This window comes from Ranitomeya imitator, chromosome 4 (genome assembly GCF_032444005.1).
Source record: "Ranitomeya imitator isolate aRanImi1 chromosome 4, aRanImi1.pri, whole genome shotgun sequence".
Taxonomy (NCBI): Eukaryota; Metazoa; Chordata; class Amphibia; order Anura; family Dendrobatidae; genus Ranitomeya; species Ranitomeya imitator.
This window is the reverse complement of record NC_091285.1, coordinates 302,731,660-302,750,813: the sequence shown is the minus strand read 5'-3', so window position 1 is coordinate 302,750,813 and position 19,154 is coordinate 302,731,660. Positions and strand designations below refer to the sequence as shown.

General features: G+C 43.7%; 1 protein-coding gene across 1 annotated transcript in view; it reads left to right on the top strand.

Moving 5' to 3' along the window:
• The window catches only part of TMEM168 (transmembrane protein 168), a 28,800-nt gene extending 10,190 nt beyond the window's left edge, over positions 1 to 18,610 (top strand). The window contains exons 3-5 of the mRNA XM_069764807.1: positions 1,818 to 1,960; positions 2,199 to 2,473; positions 12,279 to 18,610. Of these exons, the coding sequence (XP_069620908.1) occupies positions 1,818 to 1,960; positions 2,199 to 2,473; positions 12,279 to 12,826 (966 nt within the window). The 3' untranslated portion in view covers positions 12,827 to 18,610. The remainder of the gene's footprint in view (positions 1 to 1,817; positions 1,961 to 2,198; positions 2,474 to 12,278) is intronic.
• The last annotated feature ends 544 nt before the right edge of the window (positions 18,611 to 19,154 follow it).

Sequence of the window (19,154 nt, the reverse complement as noted above, 5' to 3'; positions counted from 1 at the left end):
AGTTGGTTTGGCTTGATGGTCAAGCTGCTCCCACAACAGCTCAATGGGGTTGAGATCTGATGACTGCACTGGCCACTCCATTACAGATATAATTCCAGCTGCCTGCTTCTTCCCTAAATAATTCTTGCATAATTTGGAGGTGTGCTTTGGGTCATTGTCCTGTTGTAGGATGGAATTGGCTAATTAAGCGCTGTCCACAGGGTATGGCATGGAGTGGCAAAATGGAGTGATAGCCTTCCTTATTCAAAATCCCTTTTACCTTCTACAAATCTCCCACTTTACCAGCACAAAAGCAACCCAGGCCATCACATTACCTCCACCATGCTTGACAGATGGCATCAGGCACTCTTCCAGCATCTTTTCAGTTGTTCTGCATCTCACAAATGCTCTTCTGTGTGATCCAAACACCTCAAACTTGGATTCGTCTGTCCATAACACTTTTTTCCAATCTTCCTCTGTCCAATGTCTGTGTTCTTTTGCACATATTAATCTTTTCCTTTTATTAGCCAGTCTCAGATATGGCTTTTTCTTTGCCACTCTGCCCTGATGGCCAGCATCCCGGAGTCGCCTCTTCATTGTAGACATTGACACTGGCGTTTTGCGCGTACTATTTAATGAAGCTACCAGTTGAGGACCTGTGAGGCGTCGATTTCTCAAACTACAGACGCTAATGTACTTGTCTTGTTGTGCAGAATGGCCTCCCATTTCTCTTTCTACTCTGGTTAGAGCCTGTTTGTGCTCTCCTCTGAAGGGAGTAGTATACACCGTTGTAGGAAATCTTCAGTTTCTTGGCAATTTCTCGCATGGAATAGCCTTCATTTCTAAGAACAAGAATAGACTGTGGAGTTTTACATGAAAGTTTTTTTTCTGGCCATTTTGAGAGTTCAATGGAACCAACAAATGTAATGTTCCAGATACTCAACAAGCTTAAAGGGAACCTGTCACCTGAATTTGGTGGGACTGGTTTTGGGTCATATGGGCGGAGTTTTCAGGTGTTTGATTCACCCTTTCCTTACCTGCTGGCTGCATGCAGGCTGCAATATTGGATTGAAGTTCATTCTCTGTCCTCCATAGTACACGACTGCACAAGGCAAGATTGCTTTGCGCAGGCGTGTACTATGGAGGACAGAGAATGAACTTCAATCCAATATTGCAGCCAGCATGCAGCCAGCGGGTAAGGAAAGGGTGAATCAAACACCTGAAAACTCCGCCCATATGACCCAAAACCAGTCCCGCCAAATTCAGGTGACAGAGTCCCTTTAAAGGAAGGTCAGGTTTATAGGTTCTCTAATCAGCCAAGCTGTTTTCAGCTGTGTTAATGTACTTGCACAAGGGTATTCTAACCATCCATTAGCCTTTTTAGACAGTTAGCAAACAAAGTACCATAAGAACATTGGAGTGATGGTTGTTGGAAATGGGCCTCTATACACCTATGAAGATATTGCATTACAAACCAGACATTTGCAGCTAGAATAGTCATTTACCACATTAACAATGTATAGAGTGTATTCCTGAATCATTTAATGTTAGCTTCGTTGGAAAAAACTGTGCCTTTCTTTCAAAAATAAGGAAATTTCTAAGTGACCCTAAATTTTTGAACGGTAGTGTACAAAACCCAAATCTGTCCATACAGAGAGATATTTCCCATGAGGGCTTTTCTGTCTGCGAACGCTGCTGTCAGCAGTCAGAAGATTGCTTTAGGACTTTTAGAAGCTGTCTATTCTAATCACAGTTGTGTGAATCTTGCTGCTGTCTAGAGCATTCTTGATGATTTGTTTTTTGTTTTGTTTTACATTTTACCTTTGCTTGTATTGTAGCCGTCCAATGGGATCTTTATGAGCATGTTTCTGATTGTACTACCCCTTGAGTCTATGGCACATGGATTATTTCATGAACTTGGCAGCTGTTTGGGAGGAACATGTGTCGGTTATGCCGTTGTAATTCCCACTAATTTTTGCAGGTATGTTGTGTGAATTTCACCCTGTTTTTCGAGAGCTGGAGGTAACATTTGCAGACATGTTTAAATCCTACATATTTCATGTCAATGTTTTCCTCAGTGCTATAAATCAGCAGTCCTAACCACTGAGCCACCTTGTATGCATGTTTGGCGCATATTTTTTTTTTGTTATATGATTACCTGTAAAATGTGATTATTTTCTCTAAATTGAAGGTATTATTTTGTTCTCTCTTGAAATCAGCCCAAGTGGACAGCCCATGTTACTCCCACCAGAACATGTGCAGGAGCTAAACATGAGGTCAACGGGAATGCTGAATTCAATACAGAGGTTCTTTGCTTCCCACATGATCGAGACCTATGGATGTGACTACTCTACAAGTGGGCTTACATTTGACACCATACATGCAAAGCTGAAGTCTTTTCTGGAGTTAAGAACAGTGGATGGGCCCAGGCATGACACCTACATAATATACTATAGTGGACACTCCCACGGCACTGGAGAATGGGCTTTAGCAGGTAGGTTTAAGCCGTCTAAAATTTAAAAAAGTGTATATTTTATGATCAATAATCGTTTTGCAGCCAGTACAATTTTCACATATTTGACAAACACAAGACCTGAACTATAAAATAGTACAATTTGGTAGGTTTATTCCCTAAAATATGACCATGTAAAAGTGACCTCATTTCTGAACTGGAAAATGTGTGCTCATATTGTTGTACAGGATTTATCAATGAGTAATGGCAAATACCAGAAATGGAGGAAACAAATGTCACAGATTCAGGGAGTGATTATGTGCACAGCAGCTCTTTTTCTTATTATTTTCCTAGAAGTGATAAAGGCCTACATCATTGACATGTGCTTATGAGGTTAATAGGGGTCATAACTTGAAGAAAAGTTACTGTATCCTTCCTCCTGGGCTCACTGAGCCAGGTATAATGTACAGTACACACCAAAAGTTTGGACACCCCTTCTCATTTAAAGGTTTTTTTGTATTTTCATGACTATGAAAATTGTACATTCACACTGAAGGCATCAAAACTATGAATTAACACGTGGAATTATATACTTAACCAAAAAGTGGGAAACAACTTAAATTATGTCTTATATTTTAGGTTCTTCAACGTAGCCACCATTTGCTTTGATGACTGCTTTGCATACTCTTGGCATTCTCTTGATGAGCTTCAAGAGGTAGTCACCGGGAATGGTCTTCCAACAATCTTGAAGGAGTTCCCAGAGATGCTTAGCACTTTTGGCCCTTTTGCCTTCACTCTGCGGTCCAGCTCACCCCAAACCATCTCGATTGGGTTCAGGTCTGGTGACTGTGGAGGCCAGGTCATCTGGCGTAGCACCCCTTCAGTCTCCTTCTTGGTCAAATAGCCCTTACACAGCCTGGAGGTGTATTTGGGGTCATTGTCCTGTTGAAAAATAAATGATCGTCCAACTAAACGCAAACCGGATGGAATAGCATGCCACTGCAAGATGCTGTGGTAGCCATGCTGGTTCAGTATGCCTTCAATTTCGAATAAATCCCCAACAGTGTCACCAGCAAAGCACCCGCACACCATCACACATCCTCCTTCCATGCTTCACGGTGGGAACCAGGCATGTAGAGTCCATCAGTTGACCTTTTCTGCGTCGCACAAAGACACGGTGGTTGGAACCAAAGAACTCAAATTTGGACTCATCAGACCAAAGCACAGATTTCCACTGGGCTAATGTCCATTCCTTGTGTTCTTTAGCCCAAACAAGTCTCTTCTGCTTGTTGTCTGTCCTTCCCAGTGGTTTCCTAGCAGCTATTTATCATGAAGGCCTGCTGTACAAAGTCTCCTCTTAAGGCCGGAGTCACCCTAGACCGTAATACGGATGATTGCTATGCGATAAAAAATAGCATAGCACTCGGACCAGTATTCTTTTATGGGGCAGCTCACATAACCGCTTTTTTCCTTGGTCGTTTTCAGTGTGCGAGTGAAATCGCAGCATGCTGCGATTGTCCCCGACACTTGGCTTAGTGTCTGCTCACTCACACCCATATAAGCCTATTGGTGCGAGTGAGACAACGCACATCACTCAGATATCATCCGAGTGATGTGCGATATACACTGACCTCGGCAATGGAGGAGATGGAGAAATTCATGTCTCCGCCTCCTCCGCAGCTGAGCTCCGATCCGCTCTCTGCGAGAGGCTCGGAGCACAGACACATGACACTCGGCTCCTGCTGACAGCAGAGCAGGAGCAGAGTGTCATTAGCATATCGCATCGGATGCAATACGCTAGTGTGACCCCGGCCTAGCAGTTGCTGTAGAAATGTGTCTGCTGCTAGAACTCTGTGTAGCATTGACCTGGTCTTTAATCTGAGCTGCTGTTTACCTGCGATTTCTGAGGCTGGTGACTCGGATAAACTTATCCTCAGAAGCAGAAGTGACTCCTAATCTTCCTTTCCTGGTGCCGTACTCATGTGAGCCAGTTTCTTTGTAGTGCTTAATGATTTTTGCCACTGCACTTGGGGACACTTTCAAAGTTTGCCCAATTTTTCGGACTGACTGACCTTCATTTCTTAAAGTAATGATAGTCACTCGTTTTTTTTTTTTTTACTTACCTGCTTTTTTTTCTTGCCGTAATAAAAATTCTAACAGTCTATTCAGTAGGACTATCAGCTGTGTATCCACCAGACTTCTGCACAACACAACTGATGGTCCCAAACCCATTTATAAGGCAAGAAATCCCACTTATTAAACCTGACAGGGCACACATGTGAAGTGAAAACCATTCCCGGTGACTACTTCTTGAAGCTCATCAAGAGAATGCCAAGAGTGTGCAAAGCAGTGATCAAAGCAAAAGGTGGCTACTTTGAAGAACCTACAATATAAGACATATTTTCAGCTGTTTCACACTTTTTTGTTAAGTATATAATTCCACATGTGTTAATTCATAGTTTTGATGCCTTCAGTGTGAATGTACAATTTTCATAGTCATGAAAATACAGAAAAATCTTTAAATGAGATGTGTCCAAACTTTTGGTCTGTACTGTACGAGCCAAAATATGTATTTAAAAGGGCACATCTATAAGATGTACCATCAAAATTGTAGCCAGGGAAACATCTAAAGATATATTATAAAACGTACGTCCTTGGGAATGGAAGTGTTAATTTAACTTTCTTACATCGGCCAAAATTAGGCTAAAGAGAATGAATGACATAACAAAAGGAAAGCTACTTGTCTTATAAAAGAGTTGCTGCTCCAGCACCATCACCCAGAGTTTTCCACCAATCTGTTTACTTCCTTGCAGTGATCACTGGTGTTTGAGGTGAAAAAAGGCCTGCCATACATATTATATGGCTGTAAGTCAAACAATCCTTCGGCGATGGTTCGGCTGACGGCCATCTCAGCCAGCTCTCCCAAGCACAGGAGCACTCATTTCGCCAAACGCTCCTGTATTCTTTATAAAAACAGGAACACATGAGCCGTGCACACAGTGAACAAGCCTGTGGAGACTTGTTCACACCACCAAGAGACTTGAAAACACAAAAATGCACAGTAAAACCAAAAACACTCTGTTGCAAAAGAATCTCAGTGAACAGCAAGTGCTAGTAAAAAGATGGAAAAAACAGGGTATTTGGTTGATAAGGTTTTTTGCAAAAAATGTATACTAAGCCGCTCTACCATACGTCAAGGTATACCCGTATCAGAGCAGTCCTAACTGATGTATGTAATCCCTATCTAATGTATTTAAAAACCTGGTCATCTGTACAATATCTGTATGAGCGGGGTTCAGAGAGGAAAAGTCCAATGTGGACACGCTGAATAGAAGAGCTCTTGTGCGCACGGCTCAAAAAAAGAGGGGTGGAGGCCTCCCCAGTCTTGTGGACACAAGAAACAATTATGTAAAACAGGAACACATGAGCCGTGCGCACAGTGAACAAGCCTGTAGAGACTTGTTCACACCACCACCACCACATTGGACATTTCCTCTCTGACCCCTGCTCATACAGGTATTGTACAGATGACCAGGTTTTTAAATACATCAGATAGGGATTACATACATGAGTTAGGACTGCTCTGATACGGGTATACCTTGACTTTTGGTTGAGCGGCTTAGAATACATTTTTTGCAAAAAAAAAAGTATCAACCAAATACCCTGTTTTTTCCATCTTTTTTACTAGCACTTGCTGTTCACTGTGATTCTTTTTGCACCAGAGTGTTTTTTGGTTTTACTGTGCTTTTTTGTGTTCTTTATGAGTAAGCCACCTAGTGACACGTTGGCCAGCGGTGTATCTCAGTAGGATCAGCAGCCTGAAATCACACCTGCTGCTCGACCTCTATCCCGACCATCAGTCGGCCCGCACCACCATACACATTAGATCAATGGGCGAACCCATTGATATTGGCAAATGAGTTGTATGGGGGCCTTAACACAAGGCTGCTGAGGCCAAATATTAGCATAAGATAGGCATGTCATCATTTCAGCAAGGGACGCAAAGACGCTGAGGAGTGTCAGAGCGACAGAACAGGAGTGGCAGGACATTTTTCGACTGCTGCAACTTTTTTTTATCTTTATGCTTTTTTACTTATTTTAGACTAATTTTTGTTAATTCCAGATAACCCTTTAATCTTTGCCTTTTCCAGGTATCCCGTTGGGATTTACACATTGAGTTTTCTTTTCTTGTTATCTAAATAGCCAGCAAACACATTGTTTTCACATGTCTGTAACATGGCCTCGTTTTACTGGCCACAACACATAGATCCCCTACTTTTACTGAACCATGCCTAATTGCCCATAGGGCTGTAAAGTGTAAGCAGAATATGTCAGCTCCAGTTCCCCTAACCCTCCTTCATGGGCCCCCATGACTTTATTGACGCCTATTTCCTGCATTACAACAGACTTTCATGTGTTATTTCTATGTTTGAAAAATAGTTATTGGCTTACATAATGCAAATTAGCCAGGACTAGTCCAAAGGTACGTTGATTCCCCAAACTAGCCCAGGTCCCTACAGCTTTGCACGTGCTCTCACTGGTCTGCCTCCCTGCGCATGAACAGTGCGCCAGTGAAACCGTGGAGTGTATACCTAGATTGATTACCCACGACCACCATGGAGACAGAACGAGGATGACTTCACCACCATGCTGGATGTCAGTAATACCCAGGGGATGCGTGCTTACAAGATCCGAGGTCGGACTAGTCTGGGGAAATCGACGCCCCATCTGACTAGTCCTCACTAATGTGTATAGTGCAAGCGAGGCTTAGAACTTTATTTTTCACACACTGAAAGAACTGTATATCACATGAAGGGGTTTATGTAATGCAGAAATAGGCTGCTGTAAAGTCGTGGGCGCGGTTTAGGAGAATAGAGGCGCTGACAGGTTCACTTTAAAAATCCTATGACAACATTGCCTTGTAACGGTAGTATGTTCTTCCATTTACATTATTGTAGGTTGTCGCTAGCACTTATTCCTACAATCTATAACTATGAACGCACATAACAGCAGTCTTCATAGAAAATAATATAATCGCCAGTTGGGACTTCCGGCCGCTGTCCCCGAATCCCATAAGGCACCACGACAGTGTCACTTGCGCCTGCGCAAGTGAAATACACGTCTCTACTATTCCCACCCATGCGCAGTAACAGCCACAACTGCGCGCTCTACCTGCACATGCGTGGTAACAACGCGGCTGTTACTGCGCATGCATGGGGAATAGCGGAGAGTAATTTCACCTCACTCCCGATGCGATAGCATCGGGCCTATTTCTATAAGGAAAATAAAGAGTATTAACCTGGCTTGAATCTGCTATTAATCATGATGATGATGATGATGAAGAATGAATAGAAATGTAATATTCACAATGAATATTTAGAAGATTTCTTATGATGAATCCAAAAGACTGCCTTTAGAGGGAAACTGTCCTTTCCAGATTCTCTATGTAAGTGAAAGCAGAGCAGACTAGAGGTGATAGCTAGAATCCTGTGCAGAGATAATCTCATAAATTTGCCCCTGCTGTGTACTGTGTAATGGCTGTGTTTGACAGTACTGGAACATGGTCTGATCATACCACAGATACTGGACATGAGGAGGAGCAAGAGAGAGGATACCGACATTACAGCAGGGACATGGTCTGATCATACCACAGCTCCTGGGCATGAGGAGGAGCAAGAGCGAGGATACAGACATTACAGGAGGGACATGGTCTGATCATACAACAGCTCCTGGGCATGAGGAGGAGCAAGAGAGAGGATACAGACATTACTGCAGGGACATGGTCTTATCATACCACAGCTCCTGGGCATGAGGAGGAGCAAGAGAGAGAATACAGACATTACTGCTGGGACATGGTATGATCATACCACAGCTCCTGGGCATGAAGGGGAGCAAGAGAGAGGATACAGACATTACAGCAGGGACATGGTCTGATCATACCACAGCTCCTGGGCATGAGGAGGAGCAAGAGAGAGGATACAGACATTACAGCAGGGACATGGTCCGATCATACCACTGCTCCTGGGCATGAGGAGGAGCATGAGAGAGGATACAGACATTACAGCAGGGACATGGTCTGATCATACCACAGCTCCTGGGCATGAGGAGGAGCAAGAGCGAGGATACAGACATTACAGGAGGGACATGGTCTGATCATACAACAGCTCCTGGGCATGAGGAGGAGCAAGAGAGAGGATACAGACATTACTGCAGGGACATGGTCTTATCATACCACAGCTCCTGGGCATGAGGGGGCGCAAGAGAGCGGATACAGACATTACTGCAGGGACATGGTCTGATCATACCACTGCTCCTGGGCATGAGGGGGCGCAAGAGAGGATACAGACATTACTGCTGGGACATGGTCTGATCATACCACAGCTCCTGGGCATGAGGGGGAGCAAGAGAGAGGATACAGACATTACTGCTGGGACATGGTATGATCATACCACAGCTCCTGGGCATGAAGGGGAGCAAGAGAGAGGATACAGACATTACTGCAGGAAAATGGTCTGATCATACCACAGCTCCTGGGCATGAGGAGGAGCAAGAGAGAGGATACAGACATTACAGCAGGGACATGGTCCGATCATACCACTGCTCCTGGGCATGAGGGGGCGCAAGAGAGGATACAGACATTACTGCAGGGACATGGTCTGATCATACCACAGCTCCTGGACAGAGGAGGAGCAAGAGCGAGGATACAGACATTACAGGAGGGACATGGTCTGATCATACAACAGCTCCTGGGCATGAGGAGGAGCAAGAGAGAGGATACAGACATTACTGCAGGGACATGGTCTGATCATAACACAGCTCCTGGGCATGAGGGGGCGCAAAAGAGGATACAGACATTACTGCTGGGGCATGGTCTGATCATACCACAGCTCCTGGGCATGAGGGGGAGCAAGAGAGAGGATACAGATATTACTGCTGGGACATGGTATGATCATACCACTGCTCCTGGGCATGAGGGGGAGCAAGAGAGAGGATACAGATATTACTGCAGGGACATGGTCTGATCATACCACAGCTCCTGGGCATGAAGGGGAGCAAGAGAGAGGATACAGACATTACGGCAGGAAAATGGTCTGATCATACCACAGCTCCTGGGCATGAGGAGGAGCAAGAGAGAGGATACAGACATTACTGCAGGGACATGGTCTTATCATACCACAGCTCCTGGGCATGAGGGGGCGCAAGAGAGCGGATACAGACATTACTGCAGGGACATGGTCTGATCATACCACTGCTCCTGGGCATGAGGGGGCGCAAGAGAGGATACAGACATTACTGCTGGGACATGGTCTGATCATACCACAGCTCCTGGGCATGAGGGGGAGCAAGAGAGAGGATACAGACATTACTGCTGGGACATGGTATGATCATACCACAGCTCCTGGGCATGAGGGGGAGCAAGAGAGAGGATACAGACATTACTGCTGGGACATGGTATGATCATACCACAGCTCCTGGGCATGAGGGGGAGCAAGAGAGAGGATACAGACATTACTGCTGGGACATGGTCTGATCATACCACTGCTCCTGGGCATGAGGGGGCGCAAGAGAGGATACAGACATTACTGCTGGGGCATGGTCTGATCATACCACAGCTCCTGGGCATGAGGGGGAGCAAGAGAGAGGATACAGATATTACTGCTGGGACATGGTCTGATCATACCACAGCTCCTGAGCAGAGGAGGTGCAAGAGAGAGGATACAGACATTACTGCAGGGACATGGTCTGATCATACCACAGCTCCTGGGCAGAGGAGGAGCAAGAGAGGATACAGACATTACTGCAGGGACATGGTCTGATCATACCACAGCTCCTGGGCATGAGGGGGCGCAAGAGAGGATACAGACATTACAGCAGGGACATGGTCTGATCATACCACAGCTCCTGGGCAGAGGAGGAGCAAGAGAGAGGATACAGACATTACAGCAGGGACATGGTCTGATCATACCACAGCTCCTGGGCATGAGGGGGAGCAAGAGAGAGGATACAGACATTACTGCAGGGACATGGTCTGATCATACCACAGCTCCTGGGCATGAGGAGGAGCAAGAGAGAGGATACAGACATTACAGCAGGGACATGGTCTGATCATGCTCCTCCTCTGCCCAGGAGCTGTGGTATGATCAGACCATGTCCCTGCAGTAATGTCTGTATCCTCTCTCTTGCTCCTCCTCATGCCCAGGAGCTGTGGTATGATCAGACCATGTCCCTGCTGTAATGTCTGTATCCTCTCTCTTGCTCCTCCTCTGCCCAGGAGCTGTGATATGATCAGACCATGTCCCTGCTGTAATGTCTGTATCCTCTCTTGCGCCCCCTCATGCCCAGGAGCTGTGGTATGATCAGACCATGTCCCTGCAGTAATGTCTGTATCCTCTCTCTTGCTCCTCCTCTGCCCAGGAGCTGTGGTATGATCAGACCATGTCCCTGCAGTAATGTCTGTATCCTCTCTCTTGCTCCCCCTCATGCCCAGGAGCTGTGGTATGATCAGACCATGTCCCTGCAGTAATGTCTGTATCCTCTCTCTTGCTCCCCCTCATGCCCAGGAGCTGTGGTATGATCAGACCATGTCCCTGCTGTAATGTCTGTATCCTCTCTCTTGCTCCTCCTCTGCCCAGGAGCTGTGGTAAGAGAGAGGATACAGACATTACAGCAGGGACATGGTCTGATCATACCACAGCTCCTGGGCATGAGGGGGAGCAAGAGAGAGGATACAGACATTACTGCAGGGACATGGTCTGATCATACCACAGCTCCTGGGCATGAGGGGGAGCAAGAGAGAGGATACAGACATTACTGCAGGGACATGGTCTGATCATACCACAGCTCCTGGGCAGAGGAGGAGCAAGAGAGAGGATACAGACATTACTGCAGGGACATGGTCTGATCATACCACAGCTCCTGGGCATGAGGGGGCGCAAGAGAGGATACAGACATTACAGCAGGGACATGGTCTGATCATACCACAGCTCCTGGGCAGAGGAGGAGCAAGAGAGAGGATACAGACATTACAGCAGGGACATGGTCTGATCATACCACAGCTCCTGGGCATGAGGAGGAGCAAGAGAGAGGATACAGACATTACTGCAGGGACATGGTCTGATCATACCACAGCTCCTGGGCATGAGGGGGCGCAAGAGAGGATACAGACATTACTGCAGGGACATGGTCTGATCATACCACAGCTCCTGGGCAGAGGAGGAGCAAGAGAGGATACAGACATTACTGCAGGGATATGGTCTGATCATACCACAGCTCCTGGGCATGAGGGGGAGCAAGAGAGAGGATACAGACATTACTGCTGGGACATGGTCTGATCATACCACAGCTCCTGGGCAGAGGAGGAGCAAGAGAGAGTATACATAGGTTACTGCAGGGACATGGTCTAATCATACCACAGCTCCTGGGCAGTGGGGAGGACAGAGAGTATACATAGGTAAAGGATGGCATGGGAGCACAGCTGATTCTTTTCTATCATGTAAAACATTTGCTTAAAAACAGGCAGGGAAATGTTTTATGTCCCATAAGGAATCAGCTGTGACCTCATACTGTTCTGTCAGTATGCTCTCTTCTCCTTCCTCCCCCTGCCCAGGAGCTGTGCTATGATCAGACCATGTTCCTGTACGGTCAGACACAGCCATTACACAGTACACAGCAGGGGCACATTTATAAGATTATCTCAGCACAGGGACATTTTATGTAAACACACCTAACTGTGGAATTTTTTATTATTCCAAGATATTTTAATTAAAATGTACTTTGTTAGTGAGAAAACTTCTCTAAAGTCCCACAACCTGTGCAGTAATATCTGTATTTTGCAATCCATTTGCAGGCGGAGAGACTTTACGCTTTGAGACTCTTCTGGGATGGTGGAGGGAGAAGAACAGCACGTACTGCTCCCGCCTTATCATTGTGTTGGATACAGAATGCTCACTGCCTTGGGTGAAGGAGGTTCGAAAAGTCAATGACCAATTTATTGCCGTTCAAGGTGCAGAAATGGCTAAAATAGTAGACATTGAAGAGGCTGACCCCCCACAACTGGGTGATTTTACTAAAGAATGGGTGGAGTACAACTGCAACCCCGACCACAACATTAGCTGGTCAGAGAAGGGACGCACTGTCAAAGCATTATATGGGGTGTCCAAGCACTGGAGTGACTACACTCTGCATTTACCGACCGGGAATGATGTGACTAAGCACTGGATGATTTACTTTCCTCGTGTAACTTACCCACTTGTCCACCTGGCTAACTGGTGTGGTGCACTCAATATTTTCTGGGTGTGTAAAGCTTGTTTTAAGTGTTTAAAGAGATTAAAACTGAATTGGTTTCTTCCAGCAGTGCTTGACACAGGTCAGGGCTTCAAACTGGTTAGGTCCTAACTACCCTCCAGAACACAATAATGTATTATTGTAATAAATATATTTACATATATGTAAATACATCTATTTAGATTTATACGTCCATATGGAGAGATATTTTTTCACCTTTGCTGTTTCAGCAGTGCACTGCTTTGTTACATCTGTCTATACAGATCCATTTCTCTATCTACTCTGCAGATTTTTTACAAGCTGAAGTTTTGTTACTGATATATGTGTACATTTTGGCTGTATGGGCTCGGGTCTTATTGCATCAAATGCTCTGAATGATCCTGAAAGGCGTTGTATCATGATCAGCCGTCTTGTACCGCAGATTGAAGACCATTTCTATCGAATGTGATCCATTTAGATTGTGAGTTCAACTTTGATCTGTAAAAAAAGCCGGTCTCTTGTATATAGAAAGATATTTATTCCAAAGGAAAAAGCATTCAGGCTCCGTTTTACCAGGTTCTTTTCTGCAGTTATCGCGAAGACTTCTGTCTATTAAAGTCATTGTGTTGTATCTTGGGGGAGATCTATTACGATAAATACAACAGAATTCTGGCATCACCAAAAAAAGGCTTTTCTACCATGCACCACATTTCTAATGTGTTTACACTTTTTGCACCTTGTCCAACGTGGTAGTTTTGCGAAGTAGAAGGTGTCCGTGTAAACAGGACGTGTGCTGCCGAGAACAATGGCAGTCTGTGTGCACAGAACGATCTATTACACATTGTTCCGTTCTGATATTAGCATTAAACAACCAAAGAGTGGCCAACCTGTCCTTTAACGCCATTGTAAAGGACAGCTTCAGTTTCCGGTTTCTAAAAGTTGGACAGTATTGATCCTTCTGACCCATTGAATATAGAGCAAACGTGCAGTTGTGTTACGGTTTTCCATCTGCCCCCTGTTACTAAAATGTAACACTTATTCAGAATATTTAAAATTATTTTCCTGTAGTCATTTTTTGTGAAGCACAGAAGGATGAAGCGGTTACAACCAAGAAATGACTGAAGTGATTAAAACAAAAAAAAAAATTGAAAAATAGCATTATAACTTACCGTATTTATTGTTTTAGTGGGGTAGATGGAAATGATCTTGAGTGTTCTACTTTTGTTTTTTCATTTAATATAACTGGTACTGTTAACTTTCTTCTTTTTTACAGGAAAAGTATTTGTTTAATGTATTTTGCCATTTTATAGATACTTGCACTATGTTGTCATTGGACAGAGCAGGCATTATTTATTTAGAATAATATAACTAGAACATATATCACCTATCCAGAGAATAGGCGAGTACTGTGTGATCTGTAATGTATGAGACCCCAACAGACACCAGAAAAAGAGTACCAAGTCTGTTGTGTGAAGAGAGCAGCACTGAGCATGTGCGACCAAAGCTCCATTCACAGTCTAGTGGTGGTCACACATGCTCGCTACGGCTCCATTTACAGTGACATTTTGGGCTTCCCATTGCCTAGATTGCTGTGGGCTTTAGTAGCTGGGCCCTCTGGGATCATACATCCATTCTGGCACCCATCCTAAAGTTTCGCCAGAGGAACTGCAGAGAGACACAAATAAAGATCATCTCTTCAGCCCATTCACATGGGGTCAGCTCACCAGCAGCCCGGGACCACTGGGAATAAATGCATGCCCTTCATTTACCTAGTAACAGATTAGTTATATGTTTCTAACTTAAGTCCTTGGAGTGTTTATTCGGGACGGGAGATTGTACATTTTGCAAATCCAATTTTATGCCAAACTTCGTGAGACTCATGTGGAAAATGCCATAACTAAGCCTTAAGAGTGGTTAAAATATACATGCACAATATGCCTAAAAATTGTTAGAAACTTTTTAAATAAAATTCTGAAACCAACGAAAAAAAGCTTTAAAAGAAACCTGACGGCTGATAAATATTGCCTGATCCACAAAGCTACCAGGGTCCACGCTGTGCTGAAGACTAGTCCGCCTCTCCCTGCCCGCTGTCTGTGACTCCTAGTTCTCTCCCTATACGTGCACGTCTGCAAAGATCTATCCATCCAGGGCAGTGGGCGTGGAGAATGGTCTGCTTTTAAAAGGGGTTGCCCACTGTCTGGACGACCCCTTCTCAATCTTTGTTTCCCCATTGTAAAATAATAACACCTATATTCACCTCCGGTGCCGTGCGGTGCAGAGTCTGCAAGGGCTGTGCTGTGGATCCTGTGACATTGTGTCACGCAATCCCTGCTGCCAGTCAACGGCAGTTTCACTCTCACTGCCTTCAGACGAATTACATATATCCGGAGGAAGTGAGAGAGCAGTACGTTTTGGTTACTTACAGCCACCTCTGTAGGGGACTTAAGGGCCAACCGTCAGATGTTTATAGATTGAGCTCAATAATAACAGTATGCAGGAAGTTCCTAGGTCCCTTTCATAGCTGCCAGTAGTCAAAATCATATATTTTACTGTGTTCAAGCAAGGAACATTGAGTTTTGTATCAGAAAATATGGAACTCTGAATGACTTAAAAGGACCTTTCACCAGTGTTAGCATGTTAAAGGGAACCTGTCAGCAGGATTTTCCAATATCAACTAAAGCCACCATCTTAAACTCTTTTTATGCCAAAGTCTAGAACCCTATATAAGCCCTCAACTCCAGCTGCATATCCAAAAAAAAAACGTTTTAGTTCTCCTGTACCATATGCTAATTGACGCAGTCTGTTCCCGTTCTCATGGCCTTTATTGATCTTTTCCCAGCACCTCACCTATTCCCATAACTGTGTCCTCCTGCCTTGATTGAGAAGGATGCTGTGTTCTGCATCATCCACACAGCGCTGCAGGTCTCACACCTGCGCAGTTATAGCACAGGCCTGCACAGACGCACTTTGCTTTTCCCTGCTAAGGGCAGAGGAAAGTGCTGTAATGCGCAAGCATTGCTAGTAGCAGAGCAAAGTGCCCCCTGCGATATTTACAGCACAGTGTGGATGGTGAAGAGACAAACATTAACCAAGGCAGGGAGCCACGATTGCAGGGTTAGATAAGGCTTTGGGCATTGACCAGCAACACCCATCTGACCAGACCAGGCTAATAAGCATACTGCACAGGAGAATCGTATGCCCCTTTTACTCTTCAGTTTTTTGCCAGTTGCAATCCGTCGAATTTTGAAAAAAAAAACAAAAACGGATCCAACGACTGATGCCGCCGGATCCGTTTGTTTTCTCATAGACTTGTATTAGTGACGGATTGCGATGGATGGCCTCACGTTTCATCCGCCGTTCGCCGAATCCGTTGAAAATTGTTTGTCCAGTGGCCGGAGACAACGGACAAAGTAACGTTTTTTGTGTACGTTGAAAAAACTGACAGCGACTGATCCGCCGTTTGCTCGAATGGAAGCCTATGGCGACGGATTCTGAGAACTGAGCATGTTCCCATCCAATTAGACAGATCCGCTAGTCGGATCCGTCCAAAAAAACGGATCCGTCGCATCAGTTTTTCACAATCTGCGACAGAACTGTCGTGTCGAGCCAACAGATTGTGACTGATGGCAAAAAACTGATGTGTGGAAGGGGCCATAAAAGGTGAGTTGGGGGCTTATATACGGTCAGTACAAGAGGAGATGAAAGCTGTGCCTCTAGTTTATATTGGGGGAAACCTGATAACAGGTTGCTTTTTAAGCTGGAAATAATCATGGAATAGTGGCTACCTAGCTGAGTTAGACATAGTTTTTAGTTTTTCATTTTTTGATCTCCATTGCAAAGATATAAGCTTCCAAAGTTTAGACGTAGAGTAGAGCTGACAATGCTGTGGGATGAGAGCTTCAGCTGCAGAGGTGTTTGTAATGATACACAGCTCTGCTTTACCCTCCTCACTCATGTAATCAAGGTTGATACCGCATTGAGCTCAACAAGTAGATCCAGACTATGTGTTTAATCCATGTCTCACACATAAAAAGACTGGTCTGGCAGTCTATGGGGGTGTTTTTTTCTTTACTCTGCATGATGTTTCCTGCTTATCACTGTCATGCAGGGGGAAAAAGTCCAAGCCCCCTGAGATAAAACTCTGCTAGAGCCCCTTTGGTCTTAGATAAATGAAAATTTAAACTTTACAACCTAATAATTTCAAAGGAGATGAGAAATTGAAAAATCCCCCCAAAAACTTTTATTCAGCTGTGCAGCCACTATTCCATGTTGTGGCCACTTTAAAATAGTAAACTGGTGAAAGGTCGTATTTAAAGTATTACTCCACCTTTTTTTTATTTTACTGAACGTTAGATATTAATGTATGTACAGTGTATGATTAAAATACTTCTGATTTTTCCTACGCCGCTTCGGTCCTCTCCTGGATCATGTGATCAGCTCTGACGTGTGAGCGTAATTGACTCTCTCAATGTAAGTGTATGAGGCTCAGAACGAGGCTCTCCTAGCCTTCCATTAACAGAAGAAGTAATGTTGTGAGCCGGCCAGAGAGCGGAAAGGACATAGCCAGACTGGAAACAGCAGAAAATGGCGACGGGGAAGTATTTTAATGCATGCACTCTACATACAGTACTTAGTTAAGGTTGTGAAAAAAAATGTAATGGTAAATGTATCATTATAGAATGCTGCACCTGGTTACAGGAAAACCCTACAGGGGTAGATTTACTATTCAAAATGAACCAAATTACTGACACATTAATAACTGCTTTATTAAATGTTTATTAACGTTGCCTTGTCCAACAAGGGGAAGTCTCTTAGAAGGAAATGGGAGTAGCTTAATATGAAAGGCTCCTCATTTTTTGCACCAACATTTCTGATTTAATGGGGTCAATGAAGCCAACCTGCAGATGAAAGTACTACAACAGTATCTAAGCCAAATATATCATCTACAATGTGACCCATCAAATCCAATTCTAATTTGTCTAAATTTAAGACCGTAGTAATAAATCTGTGACAGTGTGTTCTTGTTTGGATCATTCACTTTAAAGGTAATCTGTCACCTCTCAAAATTATATATACTTGTAGAAATAATAGTAGTCTGCCGGTAGATAGCACTTTAATCATTTCTCACAGGTTTACTGAAAAAGCGGCTGCAAGGAGAAGATGAAGTTCTATTCTCCCTGTACCTGCTCACTTTCAGTCATCAGGGCAGTGAAGGGGGCTGGTACAGTCACAACTGACTATACAGTGATCAGCTCTGCAGTGTGTATTTTTAGAGGTGATCGGTTCCCTTTAAAGACCTGCTGGTAATTGGTGTGACGTAATATTTTTTTGCTATATTTTCAAGTTCACAGGTCTGGGAAATGTGATAGAGGTCATAGCTCATTATTTTCCACCTTTAATGCATATATTTGCTGGCTGAGAGAATTTCTCAGACAAAAGAAAAATAAATTACTTTAAAGACTGTAATTATTCTAAAATTGTATACATGGCCTCCTTTGTGTCATACATTACTGGTAAATGTATTTCTGTGAGCGTGCTTTACATTAGGAATCACTCTGATTAATCCCTGTGCAGATGCCAGATAATAGCATGAAATGCACCAGAAACATCTCAGGGAACTCGGTATTGAAATATACAGATTTTCTTGGCATACTTTTTCTATACGTTATTTACACCATATTTGTATCAAATCTATGCAATGTACTAAAATGTATTCATAAGTAATTGTAAATGCAATTTCTTTTTGAAGATCTGTTACTCCAGTGTAAGTAACACATTGGTGGCTGCTTTTTTGTTTGCAGATTTTTATATACATAATCTCATATTGAAATACCTATAATTTGGATTAAACTATTCAATTATTTGATTAAAGAAATTATTTGTTCATCTGTAAATAAATTGTTCTTTAAAAAATATTTGTTCTACTTTTTAAAATTTGTTCTTTCAAGAAGCTCTTTTCCAATCAAAATTCATATCCTCTTAATATATTGCACTCATCAAATTATAGAGCACTGTGTACTTACAATTGCTCATTGAGCCTTTCTACCCACTAATTCTTCTCTTTTTCATTAGGTCTATGATATCACGTGATTAAAAATTGACTAGCTCAATCCTTCTAAGTTCTATGTAGAAACAGGAGGTCTATTTACCCTGTATGAGTCATCAGTCACTGCAAAAGTCCCTGGCAGGAGGAAGGGGAAGCAGCTGGGTTAGGAGTTGAAGAGGGGGATGATAAATGCAGAGACTTCTTTACATACAGCAGAGAAAAAAGAAGAATTAACTGGGTAGAAAGGCTAAATGAGCAATTATAAGTACACATTGCTATATAATATGATAATTGCAATATAATAAGAAGATAAAAACTTTGATGGGAGTACATTCTATTGGTACATTCTATTTTGGAATGAGTCTAGGTGAATATGTGGGCATGTGCAAACACCAGTCCTAATGATGCAGCAGC